Raw genomic sequence first — 27802 nt, 5'->3', positions numbered from 1 at the left:
GAAAAGCCGTTTACATGCACGCGCCTGTCAGGATCGGCAGGCGAGCGCAAAAATGCAATTGGAAATACTGGAGTAAAATACATTTAAATATTTTAAAGACATGGCAAATGTAAAAATGTAATTTAATGCAGTGCTTCTTGTACATTCTAAGACCCACTTTATAGACTATATCATTTAGGCAGTAAAGATTGTTGATTTTTAAAAACAGCCGATTTTGTAAGTGCATACAGTTCACCGGAAACGTTTGACCCAGGTTACTGACAAATTAAAAGTCTATCTGCATGCTTCTGCATATACATTATTATTGGTCTTTTTTTTTTAATAATGAACCCGATTAAAGGGACAGTTTACTCAAAACTGAAAATTCTATGCAAAACTAAAAATAAGTTATTTTGATATAAGCTGAAAACCTGTAACCATTGATTTCCATTGTTGTTGTTTTTCTAAAATGGAATCGATCATTTTTCAAAATAGCTTTTTTTTTTACATTCAACATAAAAAACAAACTAATAAAGTTTTAAAACCACTTGGGAGTGAGTAAATAGTGTGTAAATTTTGATTTTGGGGTGAACTATCCTTTTATGGTTGTCAACCAACTTCCCCAATACAAAAATGATCATAAAAGTGCTCTCTCTGGTTCATAGACTATATGGAATGATTGTAGAAAAGAACAGTAGATGAATAATCATCCATCCATTGAATGGTTTTACTTAAAATAAATCTCACAGTGATTTTGTATGATTATGTATAACTTCAAAAGACTTTTATACAGCATGAGTCATTTGCACTACACTTATTGGATAATTTTAGTGCTAGTTTTGTAATTTTATGCTCATATTGGCTATTTTTGATATAGAGAAAATTACATTAAAATGTGCATTATTTATTCTTGTTTGATTTCTAAGCAATAATAAAAAATAGTGACTTACTAGATGACTTATGGAAGACAAGCAATAAAATACCACTGAAACATAAAACATCTTATAACAGATATTTAGAACACTAATCACAATCCTTCAAACTCTGGTTTTGCCCAGTTGTCAACAAGTCTCTAATGACTTACAATATAATTAAGTGTTATTATTTATTTATTATAATTGAATTGAGTACAGCTCAGAAAAAATATGTTAATTTTTACAAATATGACATTTAATTTTTACAAATGTTATTTAAAATCTTAAAGTAGATACATGTACTACAATTTCTAGGGATTTACAGCATTTGTGGAATTTTATTTTTATGTTATTTTTACTCATTAAAAAAAAAGGTGACATTTTAATATGTTTATGTTCATTTTTAGACAACAGTACCTTTTTATGTGTGGAACAACACTGATGTTGAATCACAACATAATCCTAACCCTAACATGAAAACTAATGTTTTAAAGGATAATTATATTAAACATTAAAAAGAAAAATTAACATTCTTATTAAACAAAATATGTTCCGGAAATCCAGAGAAACAGATAATTTTCAAGTAGTCTCCTTTTTCTGTAGCTGCATATTTAGTTAATTTGTTCTCTATATAAAACACTTTCATACAATATGGAAGATATGTTGAATAAACAATGACAGAACTTTATTTTTAGGTGAACTACACACAAACTCCCATCGCATATGCAGTATCAGTATTCCCCCTAATAGTCATTTAGTTGTGACTGGGTATGTTGAGTGTGCTAAGCCTCTGTCTGTAGCAGTGAGTCCAGCATGTGTGCAGTATTCGGCAGCTCCTGTCTGTCCTCAGCTAAGCCTGCAGGGCTGAGCTCCTCTTAACCATGGAATCGCCAGCGCTGCACTCCCTCTCTTACGTAACCCTCTGATAGGCCTAACCCTGATGCGTAACACTGACACAGGCAAAGAAGCGTCGCAGACTTCCAGAACAGCCACATTTGTTCAGTAATACTATCATTTATGAATGTTTACACTCATTTGGAGGCTTTGACATGCTTTTAACATAAATGAGTACACCCCATTTAGAAAATGAAAATTTTTATAGATTCTCAGTGAATATAGGTTATATATTTTGGTGCATTTAAACAAAACAGATTTATTAAACGGATATATTTACTAAAATAATATTTTAGTCACCGAACATCTTTAGAAACAGAAAGATAATACACTGCCTAACAAAAATCTTGTCATCTATCCAATTTTTAAGAACAACAAATAATAGCTTGACTTCTAGTTGATCATTTGGTGTTAGAAGTGGCTTATATGAAAGGCAAAGGCATGTAGATTTCTCTTACTTTACCAAAATTATATATGATCATGCCTTGATTCTTAATTGTTTAATTAGGACAGCAAGCTCTGACTGCTCATACAAAAGTCTTGTCACTTAACAGAAATAATGTACAGTATAGAATATAAAGTCATGGTGCAGTGGAATAATAATTAATATTGTGTATGACGCCCATGAGCTTGGAGGACTGCATCCATACATCTCTGCAATGACTCAAATAACTTATTAATAAAGTCATCTGGAATGGCAAAGAAAGCGTTCTTGCAGGACTTTCTTGCATTCTTGCAGGACAGTTCTTGCAAGTTCATCAAGAGTCTTTGGATTCATCTTCAATGCCTCCTCCATCTTACCCCAGACATGCTCAATAATGTTCATGTCTGGTGACTGGCTGGCCAATCCTGGAGCACCTTGACCTTTTTCACTTTCAGGAACTTTGATGTGGAGACTGAAGTATGAGAAGGAGCGCTATCCTGCTGATGAATTTGCCCTCTCCTGTGGTTTGTAATGTAATGGGGAGCACAAATGTCTTGAAACCTCAGGCTGTTGATGTTGCCATCCACTCTGCAGATCTCTCGCACACCCCTATACTGAATGTAACACCAAACCATGACTTTTCCTTCACCAAACTTGACTGATATCTGTGAGAATCATGGGTCCATGCGGTTAAATAAATGATTCAATGGAAAAATTTACCTTTTGCCACTTTTCCAAATGATCAACTAGAAGTCAAGTTATTATTTGTTGCTCTGAAAACTGGGATCGACAACAAGACTTTTATCAGCTAGTATAATTCATGTAAAATATTGGGGGAAAAATTACAAACTTCAAAATTTAAACAAAACTTTAAACATTTTTTGATTTTCCCTCTTTTTTTTTTATTTGTATTTAATATTTTTCTATAACATATAAATTTTAGTGTACTAGTTTTTGGATCGCTATCGTAAGTTATTTTTTTAGATAACCTTCAGATTTGGATTAGATACATTTATCTAATGTATATGCACAAATCTAATATTGTATAGCTTCCTATTAAAAATATGAATTTAAAAGATAGATTTGTGCGAGGTCTACTTATATATGCTGAGCACTGTGTGAAGTTCTGATATTCGCTATTTTTTATTAATGCATTTTTATTTTAAAAAGCATGAAGGAAATTTGTAAAAATTCAAAATAAGGATTTGTGGTGATCAAAAACAGGTTGAATAAGGAGTAGCTGGAATACTGCATGACAAAACGCATCATGCATGCATCTTGCACACATTTACAGTAGAAAATAAACCTCTGGTCACTTTATACCATGTTGTGCATCAAAACGTTAAATAGAAAAGGAACACGCAAATCAGCAATGGTTTTAGCAACATCCGAAGAGGCAGTTAAATCCGTCGCTAACATCCCTCTAGGATTTTTTTTCTATTTACATATTTTATCTCGTCCTTTTAGGTTTTTAATCTTGTAAGGAAGTAAAATCAGCACAATGACAAGTGTGCAGCGGTGTTGTATGGGTAGGGACGGCGATGACATCATGTCCTGTTGGAGTGTCATGGCGGTGTGGATGATCGCTCTGACAGCCAGACTATACAGGCCTCCTACCCACAAACCCAGGGAGACTGTGGTGGTTCTGGCAACAGTGGCGCAGACACGCACATCTCCTTATTTAATATGACAGGTCCACACACACAGGCCCTGTGGCCATTCTCACACAGACACACACACATCTCAGATACTCATTCAGACCAGAACACTTGCAAAACACTCATGCGCAGAAAATGTTCCGCCATTTGTTTAGCTAGCGTGGATATTTAAGCTCTGACTTAAAAATACTTAAATTAGGACTAACACTAGCCCGTTCACACATACGATCACACCGGTTTCATTAGCCTTGGCTGGTCGCTGAAGCTTACTATCATATCCGGTGTGATTAGAACGTTATAACGCACGTCATCAGCTACTCAAATTTAAATCTGACAGCAAACACTGAGGCACAGAAAGAGGTGCACAGTGCTTGTCATAAATCACAATTTATCTGTGCTTTCAAACAAATAACATTTCTTTTAGGTTTCAGACATTCAAAAACACATAAGTACAAACAAAATATAACATTTAAGGTTTATAAAACACACACGGATGTACATGGAGATGGCAATAATAATTATTTTTTAATATAAGTGGACGATGTACTTTAAACCCCAGTCAGATCACACGATTTTTATAGTCTGTTACAAAAGTCACTGTGTCAGATTATCGTGGATAACAAACGTGCCAGACTACACGTTCTTTCATGATCAGTCTATGATGAGCATTATTTCCCAAAGCAGTCACAAGTGTTGCTGTAACAACATTTCTTATATCAATTTCAGTTTTTTTATCTTATTTTAATCTCAATAAACACGGATGTCTGCAGACAACTAATTTCTATATTATTTAAGGGCACTCGTTACGACATGGATAGGATAAAACTTATGATTCTTTTTTAATATTAAGATATTTTCTTTGAAATCTAAATGTATATTTTCCTACCATGGGTTGCTTATTAATCACTTGAACTTGCCACGAGTGCGACGGAGAAAATGAAAGCACTTAAGCAGCAGCAAGGTAAAATCAGATGCTCAGGATATAATCTTTAAAATAATGACTAATTAAAAAATTAGCAAATATATAACTGAGACTTGTTTGACTGAGATGCTTATTTTCCACAGAGCTAAATAAATCATCCACATGAACAGTTGAGTAGTGCAGGAGCACTAACAAATATATAATTCGTATATTTTTCTTGGCAAAAAAAAAAAAATCTTTTTGAAAGGAATTTAAAAAAAAGGAATCTTAATTTTAATGTATTTTTTGTTGGTCAGTTAATTATAAACAAGAATAATGAATAATTTAGGTGATGGGCTTCAAAACAAGTCCGCTATATGCGCCAAAACACGAATTATGTGTTGGTTTGTTAAATAAAATAATAATCTAGCCTAAATAAAATATAAAAATAAGAAAAGCCAATATTAAACTGTTTTCACTATTTATGACACGTTTAAATAAGCAGGACAGGCTTTTGCAATGTATTCGCAGCACTGAACATGTTCCCAGACAACCTCCAAAAAATAAACTCTGTAGGAAGGCTGAGAAAACTCAGAAACTCGTTGTGAGATTGAAGATGTCTGCATATTTGTGACAGTCCATCAGATAAAATTGCTTAAAACAGCTTAAAATTTCAGAAAAGGTAGTTGAAGTTTGCATAACAAATGATTGATCTTATCCACCCGTGCCCAACCCATAAGTAAATACTGTATGCAGCCTATTTTTGATTGCCTGATTTGCTTATAAACATCAGCACCCATTGATATAGCCTACTGATATAGAATGAGAAAAAAAATTAAACATGCTAGACTTTCTGCGGTAGTGTCGTGAGGCGTCATAGGCATGGTATCGGTTGTCGTGAACTATGCCACATTACACCAGAAGAAATTACTGAATCTTGTGTCACAACGCCTATTTGTCAATTACGAATCTCTACGACACCCTACATCAAGGAAATCATGCCGAAATCAAGCCAAGATCGTGTGATCTGACCAGTGCTTTATTCACGTAAGATACACACTGTTTATGTTCCTAGAATATTTTCTCTATTCCTCTCCCAGATAAACAGTTACAGCGCAGACTAAACATGGCAGCGCCTTTTACCCATCATATAACAAATAATACGATCATTAATAATATAAATATAATATAAATATAAATTTCACAATATAATTAGAACATTTATCAATATTTACAGAAAAGGGCAAACAGAAACAAAATACGATAAATACATACAGTAGATCATTGGAGCAAATGGGTCTTGTGATAAACATAAATATTTACTATATTAAACTACTTCTTGGGGGAAAAAATTGAAATGTTACTGGGGGTTATTACAAGGAATCAAAAATTTTTCAAAAAAAAAAAAAGATATTTAATGTCAATGAAATTTCCATATATGGTTATTCGCACAAAAAAAATGGAAATTTGCCTCGTCCAATTTTGCTTGTATAAAATGCCACAAAATTAATATAGAGCATGCCATATTTTATTTGTGGTCAACACTGCAATGTCTGGCAGTCCAGCACCCTGCTATTAAAAGACTTTATTTATAACTTGTTTATCGGTTTATGGTTAGAGTATTTTCAACCGCAGTTTTGTGTTCACGGCAGGTTGAAATGTCTGTTAGTTTGACCCAGTTTGGCTCTGGCACTGGTCAAAGTGGGTCATGAGAGGAACCGGTCCAGTGTTGGGAGGTCAATCACACAGAACTCACAGTCCTCGTTTCCACACACAAAGCCTGCAGATTTCAGCACCAGGGCATTTACACTGCCGAAAAACACCATGCTGCATTATCTGACCTTAAAAGCAAGGACAGGGTGTGCTAGTTTTTCTTTTTGAAAAACTATTTTAACATGTTTTAATGTGAACCGCAGTCCCTACAGATGATAATATTAGTGCCTCAAGATGAAATGCAGTGATTACAGAGTAATTAATTGATCTGAGGAGCCCTGTACAACTCATTCAGATGGAGTGAAATTAAAATAGGATTGCCCGTAAGTTATTGTTAAGCAGAGTTGGTTCAGTTTTGAAACAGGGTAAACTAATCTGTCATTAAAAACAGTAAAAAAGTAATACATTTATATTAAAATGCAAGAAACATTGCAACGTAAGTATAATTAGTAAGAAAATGTATGTTGTAAGAAATATTAAAATCAAATAAATTTAATTTAATAAAAATACTTTTAGTTTGATTGTTTTATAATGCCTATAGTCAATATAATATACACAACAGTATAGTATATACAGTTGAGGTCAGAATTATTAGCCCCACTGAATTATTTGTCCCTCGTTTATTTTTTCCCAAAATTTCTGTTTAACAGGGAGAAGATTTTTTTCAACACATTTCTAATCATAATAGTTTTAATAACTCATCTCTAATAACTGATTTCTTTTATCTTTGCCATGATGACAGTAAATAATATTTGACTAGATGTTTTTCAAGACACTTCTATACAGTTTAAAGTGACATTTAAAGGCTTAACTAGGTTAATTAAGTTAACTAGCAGGTTAGGGTAATTAGGCAAGTTATTGTATAATGATGGTTTGTTCTGTAGACTATCAAAAAAAAATTGCTTGAAGAGGCTAATATTTTTGTCCTTAAAATGGTTTTTAAAAAAATAAAAACTGCTTTTATTCTAGCCGAAATAAAACAAATAAGACTTTCTCCAGAAGAAAAAATATTATTATACATACTGTGAAAATTTCCTCGCTCTATTAAACATAATTTGGGAAAAAAATAAATTCAAAAAATTCAAAGGGGGGCTAATAATTCTGACTTCAAATATATATATATATATGTGTGTGTTGAGCATAAATGGGTACCTCCCTTACAGATCTCTCTTTAAAATAAATTATTTCTACTATATTTTCTACAACTATACTGTATTTGTGTATATGCATTAGATTAGTCGGTACTAAAGCTAAAACTGGATATAAAATTACTATAAAATAAAAACCCAATAAACCCCAATAAATCTTTTAGGAGAAAATATCCAATAAAACTTGAGAAAAAAAACAAAGAAAAATCAAGAGAACCACAAAATATTCAAATAAATTTAAACTTTCTAGTTTGTAAATTTTTAAGTTAGTATGTTTATGCAATAACATTTTAATTTAAATGTATTATCTTTCTATTCCTAAAGATTATATATCTATGTTAATGAATATAACCGTTTAATACAGCTGTTTTGCTTAACACAGCATTATTAAACAAAAGTGTTAATACACAACATATAATAATAAATAGCATTCTTTTCGAATAGAATAGAATAGAATAGAATAGACTAGAATAGAATAGCCAAATGTCCCTACATTTTTGTATAGGCGAGTAAACCCAAGGTAAATTGTCACAGAAAGGACCTTCCTTGTTTGCTGAGGGTCACTGGGGGCAAAAAACCCACCCCCATCACCACCAAACTCTGAGATACAATGGCTTAAGTCTAGTGGACCAGACTGAGACAGAAGAGACCAGCCGCAGCTTAACCAGACAGTACTAGTTAACGTATATGTCTATGTGTGTGTGTGTGTTAATCCCATTACATTGCCCATAATGTGTGTGCGTTTACATCAAACATACACTTTTCACATTATACTACACAACATATTCATCCATTAGTCATAAAGTGTGTATGTGTGTACAAAATTTAAATACAGCACACGACCTGGCCAGTGTATGATATATATACACTAGTCAGCCACTGTGAGTTTATATTCTCACAGTCAGATTAGCAGCACACACACACAAGCACACACACATACCGTAACTAGAGATGCACTTCCAAACCTCTGAGCTTCACACTGCGTCTCCAGTCAGGTGTGTGTTTGCGTCTGCACCGCTTCTGTCTGAAAATGAAGACAGATGTTGTAGGTAAGAGAACATTTCAGGTTTAAAGAAGTCTTAGTTTGTTATGCAGCTAAAAACCATCCCTTCATGTTCAAACAAGTGCAGTAACATTTCTATTTCATAGCGCTGTTATCTAAAGCAATTTGCTGCTCTCAATTATGAACGTGGCTGGTTATAAAATAGCTTTTGTGATTTCTAAAACATTTATTTATTGCTTGATTTGATTTGTTATTGTGTGCTGTTTTAATTGTGCAGAGATGGAAATAAATTCAGCTCACATATTAGGCAATTTATCTTATGGACAGCAAAAAAAATAAAAATGAAAAATGTAACCTTGTCTCTCTTTGCTTAATTGATTTAGTCAAAAGCAAAAATGAGTGTAAATTAAATTACAATTAGATCAATTCTGCTCATTATTGATATTTGGCATCTGATGGTTTCATATATTCACTTGTGTATGAAAATTGCTATTTTTTACCTATTACAATCTATGTTATTATTGCAATACTTTAATAAATGATGTCAAATTAAATTAAAGGATGACCTAACTTCAGTGTTGTTTTCTTATTAACAAGTTGAATTGTATTCATATAACAACAACACTCTTTGCATTTCCAATTATGTGTAAGTTGTCATTAATTACATAACATATTGTCATTGCATTAACATTGTCATTAATTACATAACATATCTTGGTAAAACTTTACAATAAGGTTCTATTAGTTAATGCATTTACTTACATGAACGAACAGACAACACTGTAAAAAAGCTGGGGTGCTGGAAAAAAAAACAAAAAAAAACGGCTATTAAATTACAGAAGTTTACCGTAAAATAACGGCCAATAAATTACAGAAATTTCCTTAAATTTAAATTTCTGGTAAATTTCTGTAATATTATTTAATTTAATATAAATTTCTATAACAACTTCTGTTATTTTACAGTAAATTTCTGTAATTTAACGGCCGTTATTTTATGTTTTTTATAATAAACTGTAAAATTACTGATTTTTTTTTTACAGTGAAGGAACAATACATTTATTACAGCATTTGTTCATGCTATTTAATGTTAGTTAATGAAAATACAGCCATTTGTTAGTTCATGTTAACTCACAGTACATTAACAAACATGAATTTGGATTTTAAAAATGCATTAGTTAATGTTGAACTATGATTAATAAATGCTGTACAAGCATAGTTCATTGTTTGTTCGTGTTTGTAAATGCATTAACTAACATTAACTAATGAAACCTTACTGTAAAGTGGCCCATTATTCAATTAATTCTGTAAATAGACCAATAAATAGAGATATTTCTTTCTTATACAGATCAAAAAAGTGTGCTTTAAAATATGTTGTGTTTGCTCAGAGTATTTTAAGGTACACAAAATTAAAGTATTATTTGTATTATTTTATCATTTATATTTATAATATCAGTATATTTTTTCCAATATTTACAAATACCAGCAAATGTCTGAAAGGCACAATACCATTGTGTTCAACATTTTGGTAATTGTTCCTTACACTACATCAAAACTGCATCTGAGAATACTATTAGCAAATTTAAACCACGCTGAACTGAACTAAACTTCAACTCTGAAATCTGGACTATACTAGAACTTCTATGTTAAGTGGCTTTGACACAATGTACATTGTAAAAGTGCTACTGTATATAAATAAACATGAATTAAATATTACCACTATTACCTTTTTTCATTAGCTATTGCTTGTACTAACAGAGTTTTGGTGGCGGAGAATTAAAAAACAACAAAACATAATGCATTTGAAAAACGATTTTTTTTTAAATATGATATGTATTCTTTTCATACATTTTTATATTTAATACAGGCAGATGTGAATGTGCGTTTGAGTGAGCAAAGATTAATTGAGAATTGCTGCATCAGATAAACCAGTTGAGAGCAGGGGAACAAGCGCGTGTAGAAATAATTTAGGATTAGATTGGGTGGCTAATCTCTTTATTGTGAGTGTGCAGTCTCAGCAGGGAGATGGGTTTCTCTCTCTGTCTTCCTCTCCCTCGCTCTCTTTTCCTCTCTCACAGCTTTTCAGTCTGCTTTTATCTTTTCTTTTACATTTCCTAGTGACACGTGCAGGAAAGGTTGGAGCTGAGCCTCAAGGCCACGCATTTGTGTTTGCTTCCTCATTAAACAACTTGCCATATTCTGATTATGTAATTCACTGTTTACTGTCGCTCGCCCTTGTAAATATGCAAGGATGTTTTCATTAACAAAATCTGTGATTGCTTCAAATTATGGGTTGCACTTCCAGATTGGGAAGTGATATTCCTTTCAAATACTCTTCAAATACATATATGCACTATAAATAATCCATATACATGTGGAATACTGAGTGAGATTTACGTTTGACTTTATGCTTTAATTTTATCTGCCTTGAGACTAATATGTAGCACTTTAGTTTAAGTCATAATTCATGCTATTTACTGACTTATTACCTGCCTATTATTAAGATATTAAATGTTTATTTGTAAATTAAGCTTCCCTAACCCTACCTATAACCTAAACCCAACTTCTACCCTACTAAATATTAATAAACAGCTAATTAGTAGTTTATTGTGCTAGTAGTGTTGGTTAATGGTTTATTAATACCACAAATTGTGTTAGCAAATAATATTACTCTTGGTATTTTAAGGTGATATAGATATCACAAGAATGTCTGTAGCCAAATTATTATTTTTTTTAAGTTTACTGTGTTTTCTTGTATTACCTATATAGTACAGTATTATTCATTATACATTGGTGTAGTTCTTGAGGTTATTCATGGTCTGCCGGAAGTAATTCGATCATTTAAATAATTGTTCATTCATTGAACCCAACACTCCACTGATTGATTACAGTTCAACAGAGGTTATGTTCGTGCAAATCATCAAGGTCCGTAGGGGGCAAAGCTGAATAAAAAAATGAAAAATGGAAGAAGATATTTTGTCAAAAGCAGTGATGTGATGTGTTTGCAGAAATATATGAATTTGGAGTTTTGACTCTCCTCTCTCAGTTGGTCAGATTATTCTCTTTCTGTCTTTCCAAAAAAACGCACATTACAGAATGTCAAAGTGTCTCGACACAGATTTAAAAAGGCACATGCTGGTCCACTCTGGAAGCTTCACTCTTTGAATGAAGGTGGTCACTGTGTCACCTGAGAGGAGCCCTGATGTGCCATCTTTATCAAGCAAACAAAGGCATATGGTTATGTAACTACTGTTTTTGTTCATTTTTCAGCCCAAATTGAAGTCATACCATGCAAAATCTGTGGAGATAAGTCATCAGGCATCCACTATGGAGTCATCACATGTGAAGGCTGTAAGGTTAGTAAAAAAGGAGCCTTTTTCTCTGTGCATCTGTTGGTCGTTCATGTGTTCCAGCTAATCAAACCCTCATATACTGAATGAATGAATAAACAAATGAATGAACGAACGTACGAAAGAACGAATGATTGAATGAATGAATGAATGAATGAATGAATGAATTAATGAATATTGTGCCACTTATATCATAAAATGGCAACAATTAAAAAATAAGGGGGGTTAACCTAACAAAACCTTGGTTTATGATTGTACCTTAGTCCTCTTTCTCTCTTTTTAAATTAAAATATTGGGACAGATTGTTGTGGAAAATGTTTTCCATAAAATTCATATTTTCCAAAACATGTTTTACTCTAAAAGTATGAGAAAAATCTATCTATCTATCCATCCATCCATCCATCCATCTATCTATCTATAAATAAATCTAAACACCTTTTGGTTCAAATTTTGTGCCAAAATCTTAACAAAAGATTACAAAAAAGATGGAGCTATTAGACGCATAAATTTCCCTCTCGTTTCCAATGCAGTCAATGTTGACCAAATGATTACATGTGACTATATTTTACTGATCATTTAACCCTTTCTAATCAAGTCCATATATATATATATATATATATATATATATATATATATATATATATATTATATTATTATTATTATTTTTTGTGTGAACAAAAGTACCAACCTTTAACAGAGTTTTGCTTCATTCTGATGAGATAATAAGTGTTAAGACATTTGTTTGGACAATGTAATAATTTCAGCCTCTACTTTTTATTTCAATCAGTACAGATGTGATTTTCCCGCATGCAACTCATTTAAATCGTTTGTTGTTGTGTGGACTGTAGGGTTTCTTTCGGCGGAGTCAACAAAACAACGCCTCCTACTCCTGTCCCCGCCAGCGCAACTGCCTGATCGACCGAACAAACCGCAACCGCTGCCAGCACTGCCGCCTACAAAAGTGCCTGGCCTTGGGCATGTCCCGGGATGGTGAGCCATATCACATTCTATATAACAAACAAATGTAGCAATCATCTACTTGATCATATTCTATATAACAAACAAACAAACAAACAAACAAAGCAATCCGTAACTTGACCATATTCTACATAACAAAAACATAGCAATCAGCTACTTGATCAGAATCTATATAACAAACATAGTAATCAGCAACTTGATCATATTCTATATAACAAACAAACATACTGCAGCAATTAGCTACTTGACCATATTCTATATAACACACAAATGTAGCAATCAGTGATCATATTCCATATAACAAACAAACATAGCAATCAGCTAATTGATCATATTCTATATAACAAGCAAACATTCTGCAGCTGTTAGCTACTTGACAATATTCACTATAACAAACAAACATAGCAATAGGCTGTTGATCATATTCTATATAACAAACAAACATAGCAATCAGCTACTTGACCATATAACTGTGTATACTGTAGATAATTTTGAGGGATGTAAACAAAAACAATGGTCCCAATGTATTTCCTGTTTCATATTTATAATTTCTATAACTTCAGAGAATCCAAATAGAGCCACATAATGATTATGTTATGACAGCGATTTTTACATTAAGTTATGATTAAATTTCCTCGTTACAGTTATGAAACAGTTTGATAACAAGTAGGAAATGTTCATGAGCCAATGACATGACAACAACGTAACTGTCTATATAACAAACAAACAAATGTAGCAATCAGCTACTTGATCATATTCCATAACAAACAAAAAAGCAATCAGCTACTTGACCATATTCTTTATAACAAATGAACACAGCAATCAGCTACTTGACCATATTCTTTATAACAAATGAACACAGCAATCAGCAACTTGATCATATTCTATATATCAAACAAACAAACATAGCAATCAGCTACTTGGCCATATTCTATCTAACAAATGAACATAGCAATCAGCTACATAATCATATTCTACACAAACAAACAAACAAACAAACAAACAAACAAACAAACAAACAAACAAACAAACATAGCAATCAGCTACTTGGCCATATTCTATATAACAAATGAATATAGCAATCAGCTACATGATCATATTCTATATAACAAACAAACAAACAAACAAACAAACAAACAAACAAACAAACATAGCAATCAGCTACGTGGCCATATTCTTTATAACAAATGAATATAGCAATCAGCTACATGATCATATTCTATATAACAAACAAACAAACAAACAAACAAACAAACAAACATAGCAATCAGCTACTTGGCCATATTCTTTATAACAAATGAATATAGCAATCAGCTACATGATCATATTCTATATAACAAACAAACAAACAAACAAACAAACAAACAAACATAGCAATCAGCCCTTGACCATATTCTATATAACAAACTAAATGCAATCAGCTACTTGACCATATTCTATATAGCAAAAAAACAAACAAACAAACATAGTAATCAGCTACCTGAACATATTTTACACTTAAAATGACGTCTGCGGTTTATTCAAATTACTTATTTAAAAATGAGCTGAAACAACACAATTCTTGAGTTTTGTGGGAGACAATTTAATTGTTTTATGTTCAATTCACTTAAATTTGTAATAAATTAATTTAATTTCTTAATTTAGTCTCACCACAAATTGATTGTGTGGAACCTAGCAGAACTTTTACAGTGTAGAAAAATAGCTGTAATTTTACAGTAGCTCCTTGTCACTAATCATTCTTATTGATCTAATTTGTTTTCATCCGCCCTTCCCATCAGCTGTGAAGTTTGGCCGCATGTCAAAGAAGCAGAGGGACTCTCTGTACGCAGAGGTCCAGAAGCACCAGCAGAGGCTGCAGGAGCAGCGGCAGCAGCAGACGGGTGAAGCAGAAGCCCTCGCTCGCGTTTACTCCTCCAGCCTCACCAACGGCCTCAGCACCCTCAACCACGAGATTGGAGGAACGTACGCCAACGGTCACGTCATAGACATGCCCAAGGGCCAGGCAAACGGCGTTCCCGGTGGATACTACGGCATGGACTCCACACAGGCCAGCCCGGATCAGTCTGGACTCGACATAACTGGCATGAAACAGATCAAACAGGAACCCATATATGATCTCACTCCCGTTCCCAACCTTTTCACCTACGGCTCCTATCAAGACAGCCAGCTCGCACCTGGAGTGTCTATGGGGGAATTAGGTAAGAGTAAAGCGAGTTAGGAAAGACCAGATCCGATCCTCAAGTTGCAGAATTCACATACGCATGCGTTTACTACTAGTACTAGCCATCTAACCTGACCTCTCTCTCTCCTCCACACTGTCCCGTGATGACAATCACTCATCCGCATTTTTAGGCATTAAATAGATAATATTTAATACTTGTCTCCTATATAAGTGCATTGTTTTTTATGTTGGTATAACAGTATTGAAACTGACACCATTGCTATTTTTAGATCCCGTGGTAAACCATATTACCGTATTACCGCCCAAGCCTAATTGTGGTATCCAATTGTGAAATTATTTTGATTATATGATTGATTTCCCTTAATTATGCAACTTTACTGTTGAGCCCAAACTGTAATTGGTTTGTTTACACAAAACCTTATTATACACACCAGTTATGAGCGGTAACTTATTTAACCGGGTTAGGGTTATATACTAATTCATTTCATCCATAAAAAAAAAAAAAACAAAATCTGCCAGCAACATCACATTTTACCACTAGGATGAGCGATTCACATACAGCTTACCTCTCGATTTTAAAACCATGGGACAGTTTTTAAAAATTATAGTTGTCTAAACACACACACGCAAGAATACTTAGCCAGACCATGTCAGCACACACCTGCTGATTGTAGTAAGAATTAGGTAAGAATATTAAAGCGGGTAAGGAAGCATTTAAAAAACATTGAAAACCAAGACAAAAAGATGATTTTTAACTGATTTTAAACATTATAGTTGTCCAAACACACACATGCAAGAATACTTGGCCATACCATGTCAACACACACCTGCTGATTGTGGTAAGAATTAAGTAAACACATTAAAGCGAGTTAGGAAAGACAAGATCCAGTCCTCAAGTCACAGAGTAAGAAATAAAGCCGGTGTCGAAATATGCAATTGTGAAATTATTTTGAGTAGATGGATGATGTCCCTTAATTATAAAATTTACTGTTGAGCCCAAAGTAGTAAAGATTTTTGGGAAACATATATTATGGACTATATGCACACAGACTTTTCATTTTTAGCCAGGCAGTCCAAGGGCTTCCGGTGAACGGTCTTTCCATTACAAAATTTTCATGTTTAAGATCTGATTTCTTTAAAATTCAGCAATCTTCACTGCCTGTTAGATATGGATATGAAGGGGGTCTCAGATAGGACAAGAAGCACCGCATTAAATTCTATTTCCCCCGCCGTGTCTTTAAAATATAACAGTTTATTTTACCCCAGTATTTTCAATGAAATTTATGCGCTAGCCTGTTGCTACTGATGGCGCCAGTGGTTACAACGGTCTTTCATCTTGTTTTACGCTTGAACAACTAATTGAATGCTTATGTCCATTTAACTGAATGTTTTGTAAATGCATTACAACATTGATGCTGTAAAAACAACCGTGTGAAATTGAAAATAGTCACATTAAGCTTTCACCGGAAGTTTATCATTGGCTTTAAAACTCTAGCTGTGCATAGACTCTATTACCATAGTTGTAAAAGTCTTCTTTATCAATACTCCAATTTTGAGACTTTGTGTGGATTTAGTTATAAAAGTTCTATTCATCAATAGTTCTATCTCATTGATGAAGCTTGATCAAGAGCTCTTGAGCCATTCTTCTAATTGTTAGGGGTGCAAAATGGCCTCAAAATCAGGCTTAAAGTCTTTTCAGGTCTTTTCCTGCTTTTAAACTTCTGAAAAGTTTCAGAAATCTACCAACTTATACAAGTGCTCTTCAGCACAGGCTATTATTTGCCATTTTCAGTAGTTTGTTGTCCCCATTTCATCTCCGGAATTTCTTTACAATTGTGAAACAACCGACCGGGTCATTATTGACACCTAGTGGGCAAAACGAATGCATGTAAAAAGCAGTTTAAAGGACATGTGCAAGCTGTGCATATGCTTTGGAAAAAAACTGCAATACAATACAATATAGCCAATACATGAATATTGTGCTGATGGGTCACTTATAAAAAGTATACCTAAGACTTCTCTGAAAACTTTTAGTTTGATCTTAGTTTTGCGTTAAAGTAATCTGAAATGTGAACCTCGAATGTTCATCCCAAACAGAATGGATTGCACTCACAACATTAATAAAAATAGGTAAAGTTAAAATATATTGTGAAATATATATTGTAAAAAAAAAAAAAAACACTCCAGTTTGTTAAAATTACTTTTATCTAATTTTATTTGCACTCTTAATAGTCATAAAAGGCATTTAGAAAAAGTAATTGTCAGTTTATGTTACAGTTAAACTCAGAATTATTAGCCCCCTTTAATTTTTTTTAAACCTTTAATTAAATATTTCCCAAATGATGTTTAACAGAGCAAGGACATTTTCACAGTATGTCTGATAATATTTTTTCTTCTGGAGAAAGTCTTATTTGTTTTATTTTGGCTAGAATAAAAGCAGTTTTAAATTTTTTTTAAAAAACATTTTAAGGTCAAAATTATTAGCCCTTTTAAGCTATATATTTTTTCGATAGTCTACAGAACAAACCATCATTATACAATACTTGCCTAATTGCCCTAACCTGCCTAATTAAACTAGTTAAGCCTATAAATGTCACTTTAAGCTGTATAGAAGTGTCTTGAAAAATATCTAGTAAAATATTATTTACTGTCATCATGGCAAAGATTAAATAAATCAGTTATTAGAAATGAGTTATTAAAACTATTATGTTTAGAAATGTGTTGAAAAAAAAAATCACTGTTAAACAGAAAATGACGGAAAAAATAACCAGGGGGGCTAATATTTCTGACTTCAACTGTACTTTCTAGGTTGGTTGCAATAAATAGTAAACACTGTAATGTGTTTTAGACCTCTGCACAGACATTCCCTGCCTTCATGTTTTCTCCTTTTCTCTGTTCTAGACCGAATTGCACAGAACATCATAAAGTCCCACCTGGAGACGTGTCAGTACACAGCGGAGGAGCTTCAGCAGCTCGCCTGGCAGACGCACTCTTACGAGGAGGTCAAGATGTACCAAAGCAAGGTACATGAATGGTCACTCCCTCTATGAATTCAGCTTACATGGCAAACATTTGCTCTGTCCCCACATGCTGTACATTCATTTACATGCATTTACACCTGGCGCGACTCTTTAGCTCATCTCGGCTCATACTTCGCCTGCTCTTCATAGTCAGATTGCATGCTTGAGATCAGAGTTCATTAGAGCATCTCAGCCCCCCGGAGCTGATCCTATCCAGCTTTCACACCGATACGGAGAAAAAGAGAAAGCGAGAGAGCGAACGGATTTAGCTAACGAACACTCAAAGCACAATAGGGGAGGGTGCCAGACGTACTACAAGCCCTCTTCATTTCCCTGTGTCAAATGGATTATGGGTAATTACCGAGAAGCCCTTTGAAATAGTGCCTATGAAGATTCGCTATACAGGGAGAGAATTGCAGAGCTCACAAAAGCAATTTGCTGATATCACATTTTCAGCATTCTGTGCTCCGTAAGGACGTCTCGCAAATGGGAAACTACACATTCTGCCCTTTTTTGTTGATTTTTTTTATGACGAGCACCAAAAATTTCAATTATTACTTTTTAAAATTAAATTAAAAGAGTCAAAGGGTGTTCTGCTTGACTCATTTAGTCTAGTCGAGTCTGGCTTTTTGTACAGAAGAGCGCAGGAAAGTCTGTGTTAATTTTGAAAAACTATATTCCTTATGAATAAGGGTTTTTTGCGCATGTGCTTTTGGTATAATAAATATACACCAACATTTAGATTGGTACAAGATTAATATAATAAATATTAAGAAACTAATATTTCACAGTAAAAGATTGAACATTAAAGATTTAAACTAATTTATCAAAGGCTATAGGTCTAAAAAAAATTAATAAATGCTGTTCGATAAAGCTATAATATATAAATATATAAAAATATCCTGAAAACATTCACTTTTACAAAAAATATTGAGCAGCCCAGCTTAATATTATAAAAATACATGTTTCTTAAGCAACAAATTAGTATATTACATACATTTTTGTATGTGTTTTGTGGACTTGGAGAAGGCAGTCTCTTGTGGCATTCTTGTGTGCATTCTGTATTCCCGGTATGAACAGAGTATGAGTTTGGTTCGCATTGCCGGCAATACGTCAGACTTGTTTCCAGTGCATGTTGGCCTCTGGCAGGGCTGCCCTTTGTCACCAATTCTGTTCATAATTTTTATGGACAGAATTCCAAAGCGCAGCCTTGGTCCAGTTCAGCGACCACAGGATTTCATCTCTATTATTCGCAGACGATGTTGTTCTGTTGGCTTCATCAAACATGGACCTTCATCATGCACTGGGGCGGTTTGCTGCTTAGTATGGAATGAGAGTCAGCACCTCCGAGTCCGAAGCCATGGTGCTCCACCGAAAAAAGGTTGTTTGTCAACTCCAGGTTGGAAGAAAGTCCTTACCCCAGGTGGAGGAGTTCAAGTATCTTGGAGTTTTGTTCACGATTGACAGGCGGAATGGTGCAGCGGCATCAGTAATGCGGTCGATGTATTGGTCTGTTGTGGTAAGGAAGAAGCTGATCCGAAAGGCAAAGCTCTCGATTTACCAGGCAATCTACGTTACTACTCTCATCTATGGTCATGAGCTTTGGGTCTTGACCGAAAGTACAAGATCTCAGATACAAGCAGCCGAAAAGAGTTTCCTTTGTAGTGTGGCAGGGCGCACCCTTATAGATAGGGTAAGGAGCTGTCACCTGGGAGGAGCTCAGAGTAGAGCTGCTGCTCCTCCAAATCGAGAGAAGTCAGCTGAGGTGGCTCGGGCATCTGTTTCAGATGCTTCCTGGACGCCTACCTAGGTAGGTGTTCCAGGCATGTGCCACCAGGAGGTCATCTTGGGGAAGACCCAGGACACGCTGGAGGGACTATGTCTCTCGACTGGCCTAGGAACGCCTCGGGATCCCCCCGGAGGAGCTGGAGGAAGTGTCTGGGGAGGGGGAAGTCTGGGGTTCTCTCCTAAGACTGCTGCCCCACGACCCCATAAAAGGGGACAAAATATTTTTATTTATGTCATCATCCTTTGGAAATTAGCCCCTTTCACACAGTGATACGGGTAAATATCTGGAAAATTTCCGGAACGACTTTACTGGTAAATTAAAAAAAGCGCAGTTCACACTGGCACGGACGTTACAGAATTTTTCCGGAAAAGACCATTCACACATCCATTCCAAAATACCAGTAAATTCTGACATCATTAACCAGAAATGAGCTCTAAACGGCTGCGCTTGTATTTGAAAACATTTGACTACATTACAAACTCTGTGGATGGATCAGTATTGTGATCAACTTAGAAACACCTCACATAAGCGGTAATTCATTTTTTGTAACTTGACACAAAGATGATATAATACATTCATTAATGCATATAAATGTTCATATGTTTTAAAAAAAAAAAAAAATCTAAATATTAAAAATGTTCAAGGATTTAAGATTATGATGACTGTTAAATGCATCATAACAGTCTCGTGAAAAGCCTTGTGAATGCATCATAACCAGCCTTGTTGGTCCATAAGTATTCAATATATTGTTGAAATTGTATACACACAAAAAAACATTTTACTCATGAGGCTTGTGTGTATGTGTGTGTTTCAGACACGGGATGTCCTGTGGCAGCAGTGTGCTATACAGATCACTCATGCCATTCAGTATGTGGTAGAGTTTGCCAAGCGCATCACTGGCTTCATGGAGCTTTGTCAGAATGACCAGATATTGCTACTGAAATCAGGTAAGGACCACTCTTTAATCTAAATAATTCATATATGATATACTGTATAGTCTATTGCACTTGAATAGAGTAAATACTAACCTGCTGCTCGATCTTAGGTTGTCTGGAGGTTGTGCTGGTCCGAATGTGTCGTGCATTCAATCCACTCAACAACACGGTTCTGTTCGAGGGGAAATACGGAGGCATGCAGATATTCAAAACTTTAGGTACAAACACTACAAACTCATTCAGTTATACTGCAATTTTTAAAAAATATGTACATGGTATTTTTAACAAATAAAAATATATTGATTGTAGATTATTACACATGATTTGAGCATGCGATCTGACATATTTACCTCCTGCAGGCTGCGATGACCTGGTCAGTGCGGTGTTTGACTTTGCCAAGAGTCTGTGTTCACTGCAGTTAACAGAAGAGGAGATCGCCTTGTTTTCTGCTGCAGTGCTCATTTCTACAGGTCAGGCCTCACACTGTATAAATGTAGGGTTCCACACAATTTGTTCACGTTGTCCCAACACAAATCATTTAAGTTGTTTGGTTTTGACAAATTTAAGTGGATTGAACATAAAACAATTAAGTTGTCCCAAAAAAATCTAAATAATTGTGTTGTTTTAGCTCATTATAGATAAGTAGTTTAAACATTTTTTGAGTGCATACCTGTCAAGAGTCCTACTGTAGCCACAAAACAAACATGGTTTCTGCAGGTCTCAGGTCTGCCTTTCCTGATTAACCACATAAGCTTCACAAAATAAAATCACATGTAAAATATATGGAACACAAGTGAAACGTTTGGTTTTGACACATTTTCAAACATGGATGCATAGAAACATGATCACATAAGTTTTAGTGCATCATGAATAATATTTATTTATGACACATTTAAAAACAACAGCTCTCGCTGTGCCGATAGTCTGCTGTTTAGTATGCTGACATATTGCGAAACAGAGCTTCAGACGTCCCGAATTCAAGTCCTAGCTCATGGGCTTTTCCTGATCCCAACCCATATGATCTGAAATTGAATTGTGCTAATTATTGACAGTTGTAATTTAATAAAACTGAATATTATATGGCATTAAATTGTTTGGAATTTAAATTTCTTAACTCCGAAATTTAGGACAGTTTTTTAAGGCAGATTTTTATAGACACATTTTCAAACTTCTTTTTGAGTTTTTTGTTCTTGTAAGGGGGGTTTTTGTCGTTCTGTATCTCCGGTCACGGATGGATGGGTCCTCAAGACTAATGCAGGCATACACAGACGTAGAACATTTGCATGAACTTTTATTTGTGTTTCTCCATAGATTGATAATACACAGCAGCTACAGACATCTGCAGGCTCTCTCTCTTCCCGCTCATACTTAGACTCTGACTCAGAACTACGCATGTACATCCCGTGCTTTTCATTACGCTCTTGCGTCAGTTAAAGCAACCACCACCATATTTACATAAAATAATTGTACAGAAATAAATCTCACATTCTGAATTCCTGGACTGCAGATATCCAGTTTGTAAAAATACAGTTTCAAGTTTTGAGTATGAAGAAATTCGGAACGTTAAATTCAACACTGTAAAATTCAAAACGCAGAAATTACAGACACTAGATATTACATAACAGACATTTGGTCTAAAAATGAAAAGAAGCTTTATATTTTGTTGCGTTTAATAAAAAAAAAAAAAAGATAAAGTCTTTTAAAAATGTATTATTGTTTTGCATTTATATTATCCATTACATTTTCTTTACTTGGCTTTAAACTGACCTTTATAAAATCTGCAGAAACTCTGTTAAAGAGGTGCTCATTGTGTCCAAATCAAAACATGGGAAATTGATGTTATTGCTACCAATCATATCTGAATTCTCAATATTACTGTACTGTTTGGAGACCAGTAGATATTAATAGATGCTTCTCTTGCTTTTCCAGACCGGCCGTGGTTAATGGAGCCCAGAAAAGTGCAGAAGCTACAAGAAAAAATCTACTTTGCCCTGCAGCACATCATGCAAAAGAACCATCTGGACGAGGATGCGCTGGCCAAGGTAGAGTGTCTCGAGTGACCATGACACAGTTCATACAGGAACCGATCGCATGATGATATACAACTTAAATAGGCCATGTGCATACTGTACATTTTTAGGAGTGACAACCATATTTAAATGCAGTTTAAATGTTAAATTGCTTGTGCATCTGATATCTTTGACCAATTTAATGTTAAAGAATTGGACCCTTTACATTCATACATTTCAACTCAACCATAGATGACAGATGCCTCATGTGCTGTTTTTAGCTTGGACCCAGCAGAGTTCCAACAACTGACTAACAGCAGAGTAGTCAGTTAACAGACAGAGGTCAGATTTTCAGTATAACCGACCAAGAGCTAAAGCACTAAATACTGTGACAGGTTTTCCTCAGATAAATACACAAACTCTAATTCAATAAGTCTAACTAACACACAATTTCTTTCTATGGAAGTCAACACATCACTACTAACCACAAGTGAGCTCAAGACAGCTAAACAAGAAGTGGCAAAGAAAGAATTTATCGGCAGCCATGAGTCAGCTGACCAGGCAGGGTGTCGCATCTAAAGACTCTTTTCACATTTCCGGCTTTCTCAGTAGTGGAAGGTATCATAGCTGGGTGAACATAAACCACAGTGAATGGGAGGGTACAACAAATAATTTTTTTACAATCCTATTTGCTGAAATAATAAAAGAAAAACTCCTCGATGGTGTTATCAAGACTTTCGGAATAAGGAAAAGATTGTGGAAGACTGATTACGGCAGCCACAGGAGAGAATAACTTTAAATGTATTCTTAGCCCCAATAGACATTGCATTAGAAACACCTGACATAAGCGGTAATTCGTTTTTTTTTTTGTGTTTTGGTTTTTGTAATTTGACGCAAAGATGATTTAATACATACATAAATGCATATAAATGTTCATACGTTTTTAAAAATTTAAATATTAAAAACTTACAAGGATTTAAGATTATGATGACCGTTAAACGCGTCATAACAGTCTTGTAAAAAAGGTCCATTGGAGCAGGGGCATGACCAAGCCAAGGAGCAATTAGCTGCTTCCTGTAGAGAAAACAAATACACAGAACACTTCCCAAAACTAAAAAGAGCAGAATTAATGTATAAAGGCACATTACAGAACCACTTCAAAGTTATTACATTATTATCAATATATGATTTGAGTTTTTTTCTTCAAAATTTGAAATCATATTACCATTTAAATATTTATTTTCCCGAAAATTACACAAGTCAATGAATATACAATATTACATCTTCTCAGACTGTAAATATTAGCCAAAAAACAGGAGTGAAGTGCTTTCATCTGGACTTTTTCCATTTTCAGAAGATTTTTCTTTTAATATTTAATTTTATATTAAATCCAATATTTATTCCAATATTAATCTCCTAGGGCTTGAGTGTCCACATATGTGGACAGCACATTTAAGCTCTTAAGTGGCTATTTAAAACACTTTGAATGTTTTATATTTTGTGACAGACATACAGTGTCATGCTCCAACTGTTTTACAGTATTTAAAAATGACCCAAACACTATTTTAACTGTCCAAAATGAAAAAAAAAAAAAAAGTTTTTACTCTTTGATAGTCAAATCAAGTAAAAAAAAAAAGTCTATGTTAAGTATGCATTAAAAAAATTTCAGGAAAAAGTGTTTTATGTAAATTGGGACCACGAGTCCACATATATGGACATCATTTTTCTCTAAAAGTACATCGTATCAAAAGATGATACTTAGATTTTTATCTATCTATCTATCTATCTATCTATCTATCTATCTATCTATCTATCTATCTATCTATCTATCTATCTATCTATCTATCTATCTATCTATCTATCTATCTATCGATCGATCGATAGATAGACAGACACTACTGCATATAATTTTTTTTCTGTATCTTAATCTGGTCGTAGAATATGGTTGTCACTCTGTGCATCACTAAATGTTACAGGATTAAGCCCTGAAATGTGAACTAATAAATTGAATTGAGCCTCAGTGTCACGGCCATAGATTGGCATTTGATCAGATTTTGTCAAATCAACCTAATTCCATCCCCGTTTTGTGCAGCTGATCAGCCGGATCCCGACCCTGTCTGCTCTCTGCACTCTGCACACGGAGGAGCTTCAGGCGTTCCAGCAGCTTCACCCAGAGACTGTCAACATGCTGTTTCCCCCGCTGTACAAAGAGCTCTTCAACCCAGACGCTGCCGCCGTCATGCCCAAATGACCACGCACAGTTCGCTAAACTCTTTCTTTCAACAGAGGAGGAACACTGTGTCGCAGCAGCCGCAACAAATAAACTAACTCTTGGAATGTCCTGCACTTCAGAAACACAACTCATTTTCACCGGTACAGTCATAAGAATGTATATACGCGCCAGCAGGCGTCTTCAGTATGACCAGAAATGTACAGACTTTAGGACAATTTAAGCTGTCTTTAAATTGGGTAAGTTAATTCTCTCTCTCTTTTTGGTTTTGTTTTATAAAATATTGTTATATTGAAATGAGAAGGAAGGGAGTGCATTCAAAAATGATAATGTAGTCATTTCTCTAGAACAAAGGCGGTATTCCAGTATTAATTTTTTTCTGGTAATATTTTAGTCATAATTTAAAAACAACGGTGGCCTCAAAGGCCCGTATCTTGTCTATGTAATTTTTGGTATTTGTTTTTTGTAGTTTTACCTGTACAGAATATGTGAACTTGAAAGTGGTACAAGGTTAACGGGGGACTAACTAACTGTTTGGCCACGTTTAAAAAAAGAAAAAAGAAAAGAAAAAAAGCCTTGTCTGGGCTATGTAGATATGTATAAACAGCACCACAACATCAATCCTACACTTTAGGATTTTTCGATGTGGATGAATAATTGATAAAGGATACTTTTCCGTATGAAAGTATAGAGATATATATTTTACAATAATATGGTATGGCCGATTACCATCTTGTCAGTCATTGCTGCAATAACAGTTTCTATAATAACTGCTGAAAAACAATCCAGTCAAATGTGACTATGGAAAGCCCTCAGAACTGCTTTGAATCTATTTCAAAAAATAAAAAAATCTATGAAATGCTGTTCACACTGCCAAAACTACTGGAAAACAGCACTAATGTAATAGGGCTGAAGCCCTCTTTCCGACTAGTAGAGTTCAATCATATTTCTGCTGCCTTTATAATAGATTCTCTGACTTGAGCAATAATGTATCATTTTTAATTACATTCCCAGATCAGACTAGCAAATTCTGAATTTATTCTGCATTTGAATACCAATTTATTTAGTAAATCAAATGCTTTCACTGCTCAAAATCAAATTGCATTTTCCAAAAGGTAGCACTTATGCAGTTTAAGCTATCAATTGGAACACCAGGATCATTCATTAATTTTTCACATTTATACACACATTTATACTTCCAATTAATATTTTGGCTAAATCCCTACATTTCTTGTTCTAAATTTAGTGAATTTGGACTAAATGAGTGTCTTTGTGTGTACATATATAAACATCATATTTCAGACTAAAGCTAAAAGCTTTAACTCATGATGAAACATGAAATTCATCTCAATTATATATAAATTATACATTATACATAATTGTTGTCGTGACAAGTTATCACCAATCATTAATATCACATGATTTACTTTTGAAAACATTTGTATGTCGATTTCATGCAGACGTTTGCACATTTTGAAAAACATTTTTGCATGTACAGTTGAAGTCAAGTTTTTTTCTTCTTTTTAAAATATTTCCCAAATGATGTTTAACAGAGCAAGGAACTTGTCACAGTATGTTCCATAATACTTTTTCTTCTGGAGAAAGTCTTATTTGTTTTATTTCAGCAAGAATAAATAAAATCATATTAAATAAAAAAAAAAAAAAAAACATTTTAAGGTCAATATTATTAGCCCCTTTAAGCTATATTTTTTTTTTCGATATTCTAGAACAAACCATCGTTATACAATAACTTGCCTAATTATCCTAACCTGCCAAGGTAACCTAATTAACCTAGTTAAGTTGAAAAATGTCCAGTAAAATATTATTTACTGTCATCATGGCAAAGATAAAAGAAATCAGTAATTAGAGATGAGTTATTAAAACTATTATTTTCAGAAATATGCTGAAAAAAATCTTGTCCCCGTTAAATAGAAATTGGGGACAAAATAAACAGGAGGGCTAATAATTCAGGGGGGCTAATAATTCTGACTTCAACTGTATACTTTACTGTGTATAGGAAAATATTTCAATATTTCACAGCAGCCAATACACAGATGTAATCTATTGTGCATTGTTAATGATTGAGACCCAATGTTCTGTAAAAAAAAAAATTATAAAATTCAAAATTAATTAAATTGGCCTTTTTAAACAATTTGGGAATAATCCTGAATGTTCTTAATCAAATAGGAGCTACATAAAAATAAAATAAGAGAAATATTTACAATATTTATCAATTTCATTTTTACTTTTTGATTAACTCATTTTTAAATTCATGTTTACTTTTATTGAGACGATTTGGAACAAGACAATCCAGGCCAAATCTGAATTTTGAATTTAACTGACTATTTATTTATTCACTCTGTATTCTAAGCATTCATGAATTTCTCTGTTTCCACTGTTTCAAATCTTTGCAAAAGCTTAATGCAAATGGTAAATGACAATCATCTGAGTGGTGTAGATCCACAAATGCAGCTACTACACGATGAATTCTAAAAGAGCAGTTTGGAGTAGATTTGGACCCTTTTGGTCAAATAAATTGAAAAAAAATCTCCACAATTACCAGCTCAAACCACCAGGTGGAGATACTGAGAGCGCTTTCCCCTTTCTCTTGACCTGTACTCGCAGGATGTGAAGCCATATGTCAGTTTCTTATGAAGAAAACAAACAAAAAACTCGAT

At 34.1% G+C, this 27802-nt stretch overlaps 1 protein-coding gene across 1 annotated transcript in view; it reads left to right on the top strand.

Annotated features, from left to right (window-relative positions):
• rorb (RAR-related orphan receptor B) overlaps window positions 1–26303 on the top strand; it is a 41253-nt gene extending 14950 nt beyond the window's left edge. The window contains exons 2-10 of the mRNA XM_056457770.1: window positions 11902–11987; window positions 12830–12971; window positions 14738–15157; window positions 18043–18164; window positions 20765–20897; window positions 20996–21103; window positions 21245–21355; window positions 22815–22927; window positions 24987–26303. Coding sequence (XP_056313745.1) covers window positions 11902–11987; window positions 12830–12971; window positions 14738–15157; window positions 18043–18164; window positions 20765–20897; window positions 20996–21103; window positions 21245–21355; window positions 22815–22927; window positions 24987–25145 — 1394 coding nt within the window. The 3' untranslated portion in view covers window positions 25146–26303. The remainder of the gene's footprint in view (window positions 1–11901; window positions 11988–12829; window positions 12972–14737; window positions 15158–18042; window positions 18165–20764; window positions 20898–20995; window positions 21104–21244; window positions 21356–22814; window positions 22928–24986) is intronic.
• Window positions 26304–27802: the final 1499 nt, after the last annotated feature.

The sequence above is a fragment of the Danio aesculapii genome, chromosome 5 (assembly GCF_903798145.1).
Source record: "Danio aesculapii chromosome 5, fDanAes4.1, whole genome shotgun sequence".
In the NCBI taxonomy this organism is placed as follows: domain Eukaryota; kingdom Metazoa; phylum Chordata; class Actinopteri; order Cypriniformes; family Danionidae; genus Danio; species Danio aesculapii.
This window is presented reverse-complemented; position numbering and strand designations above follow the sequence as displayed.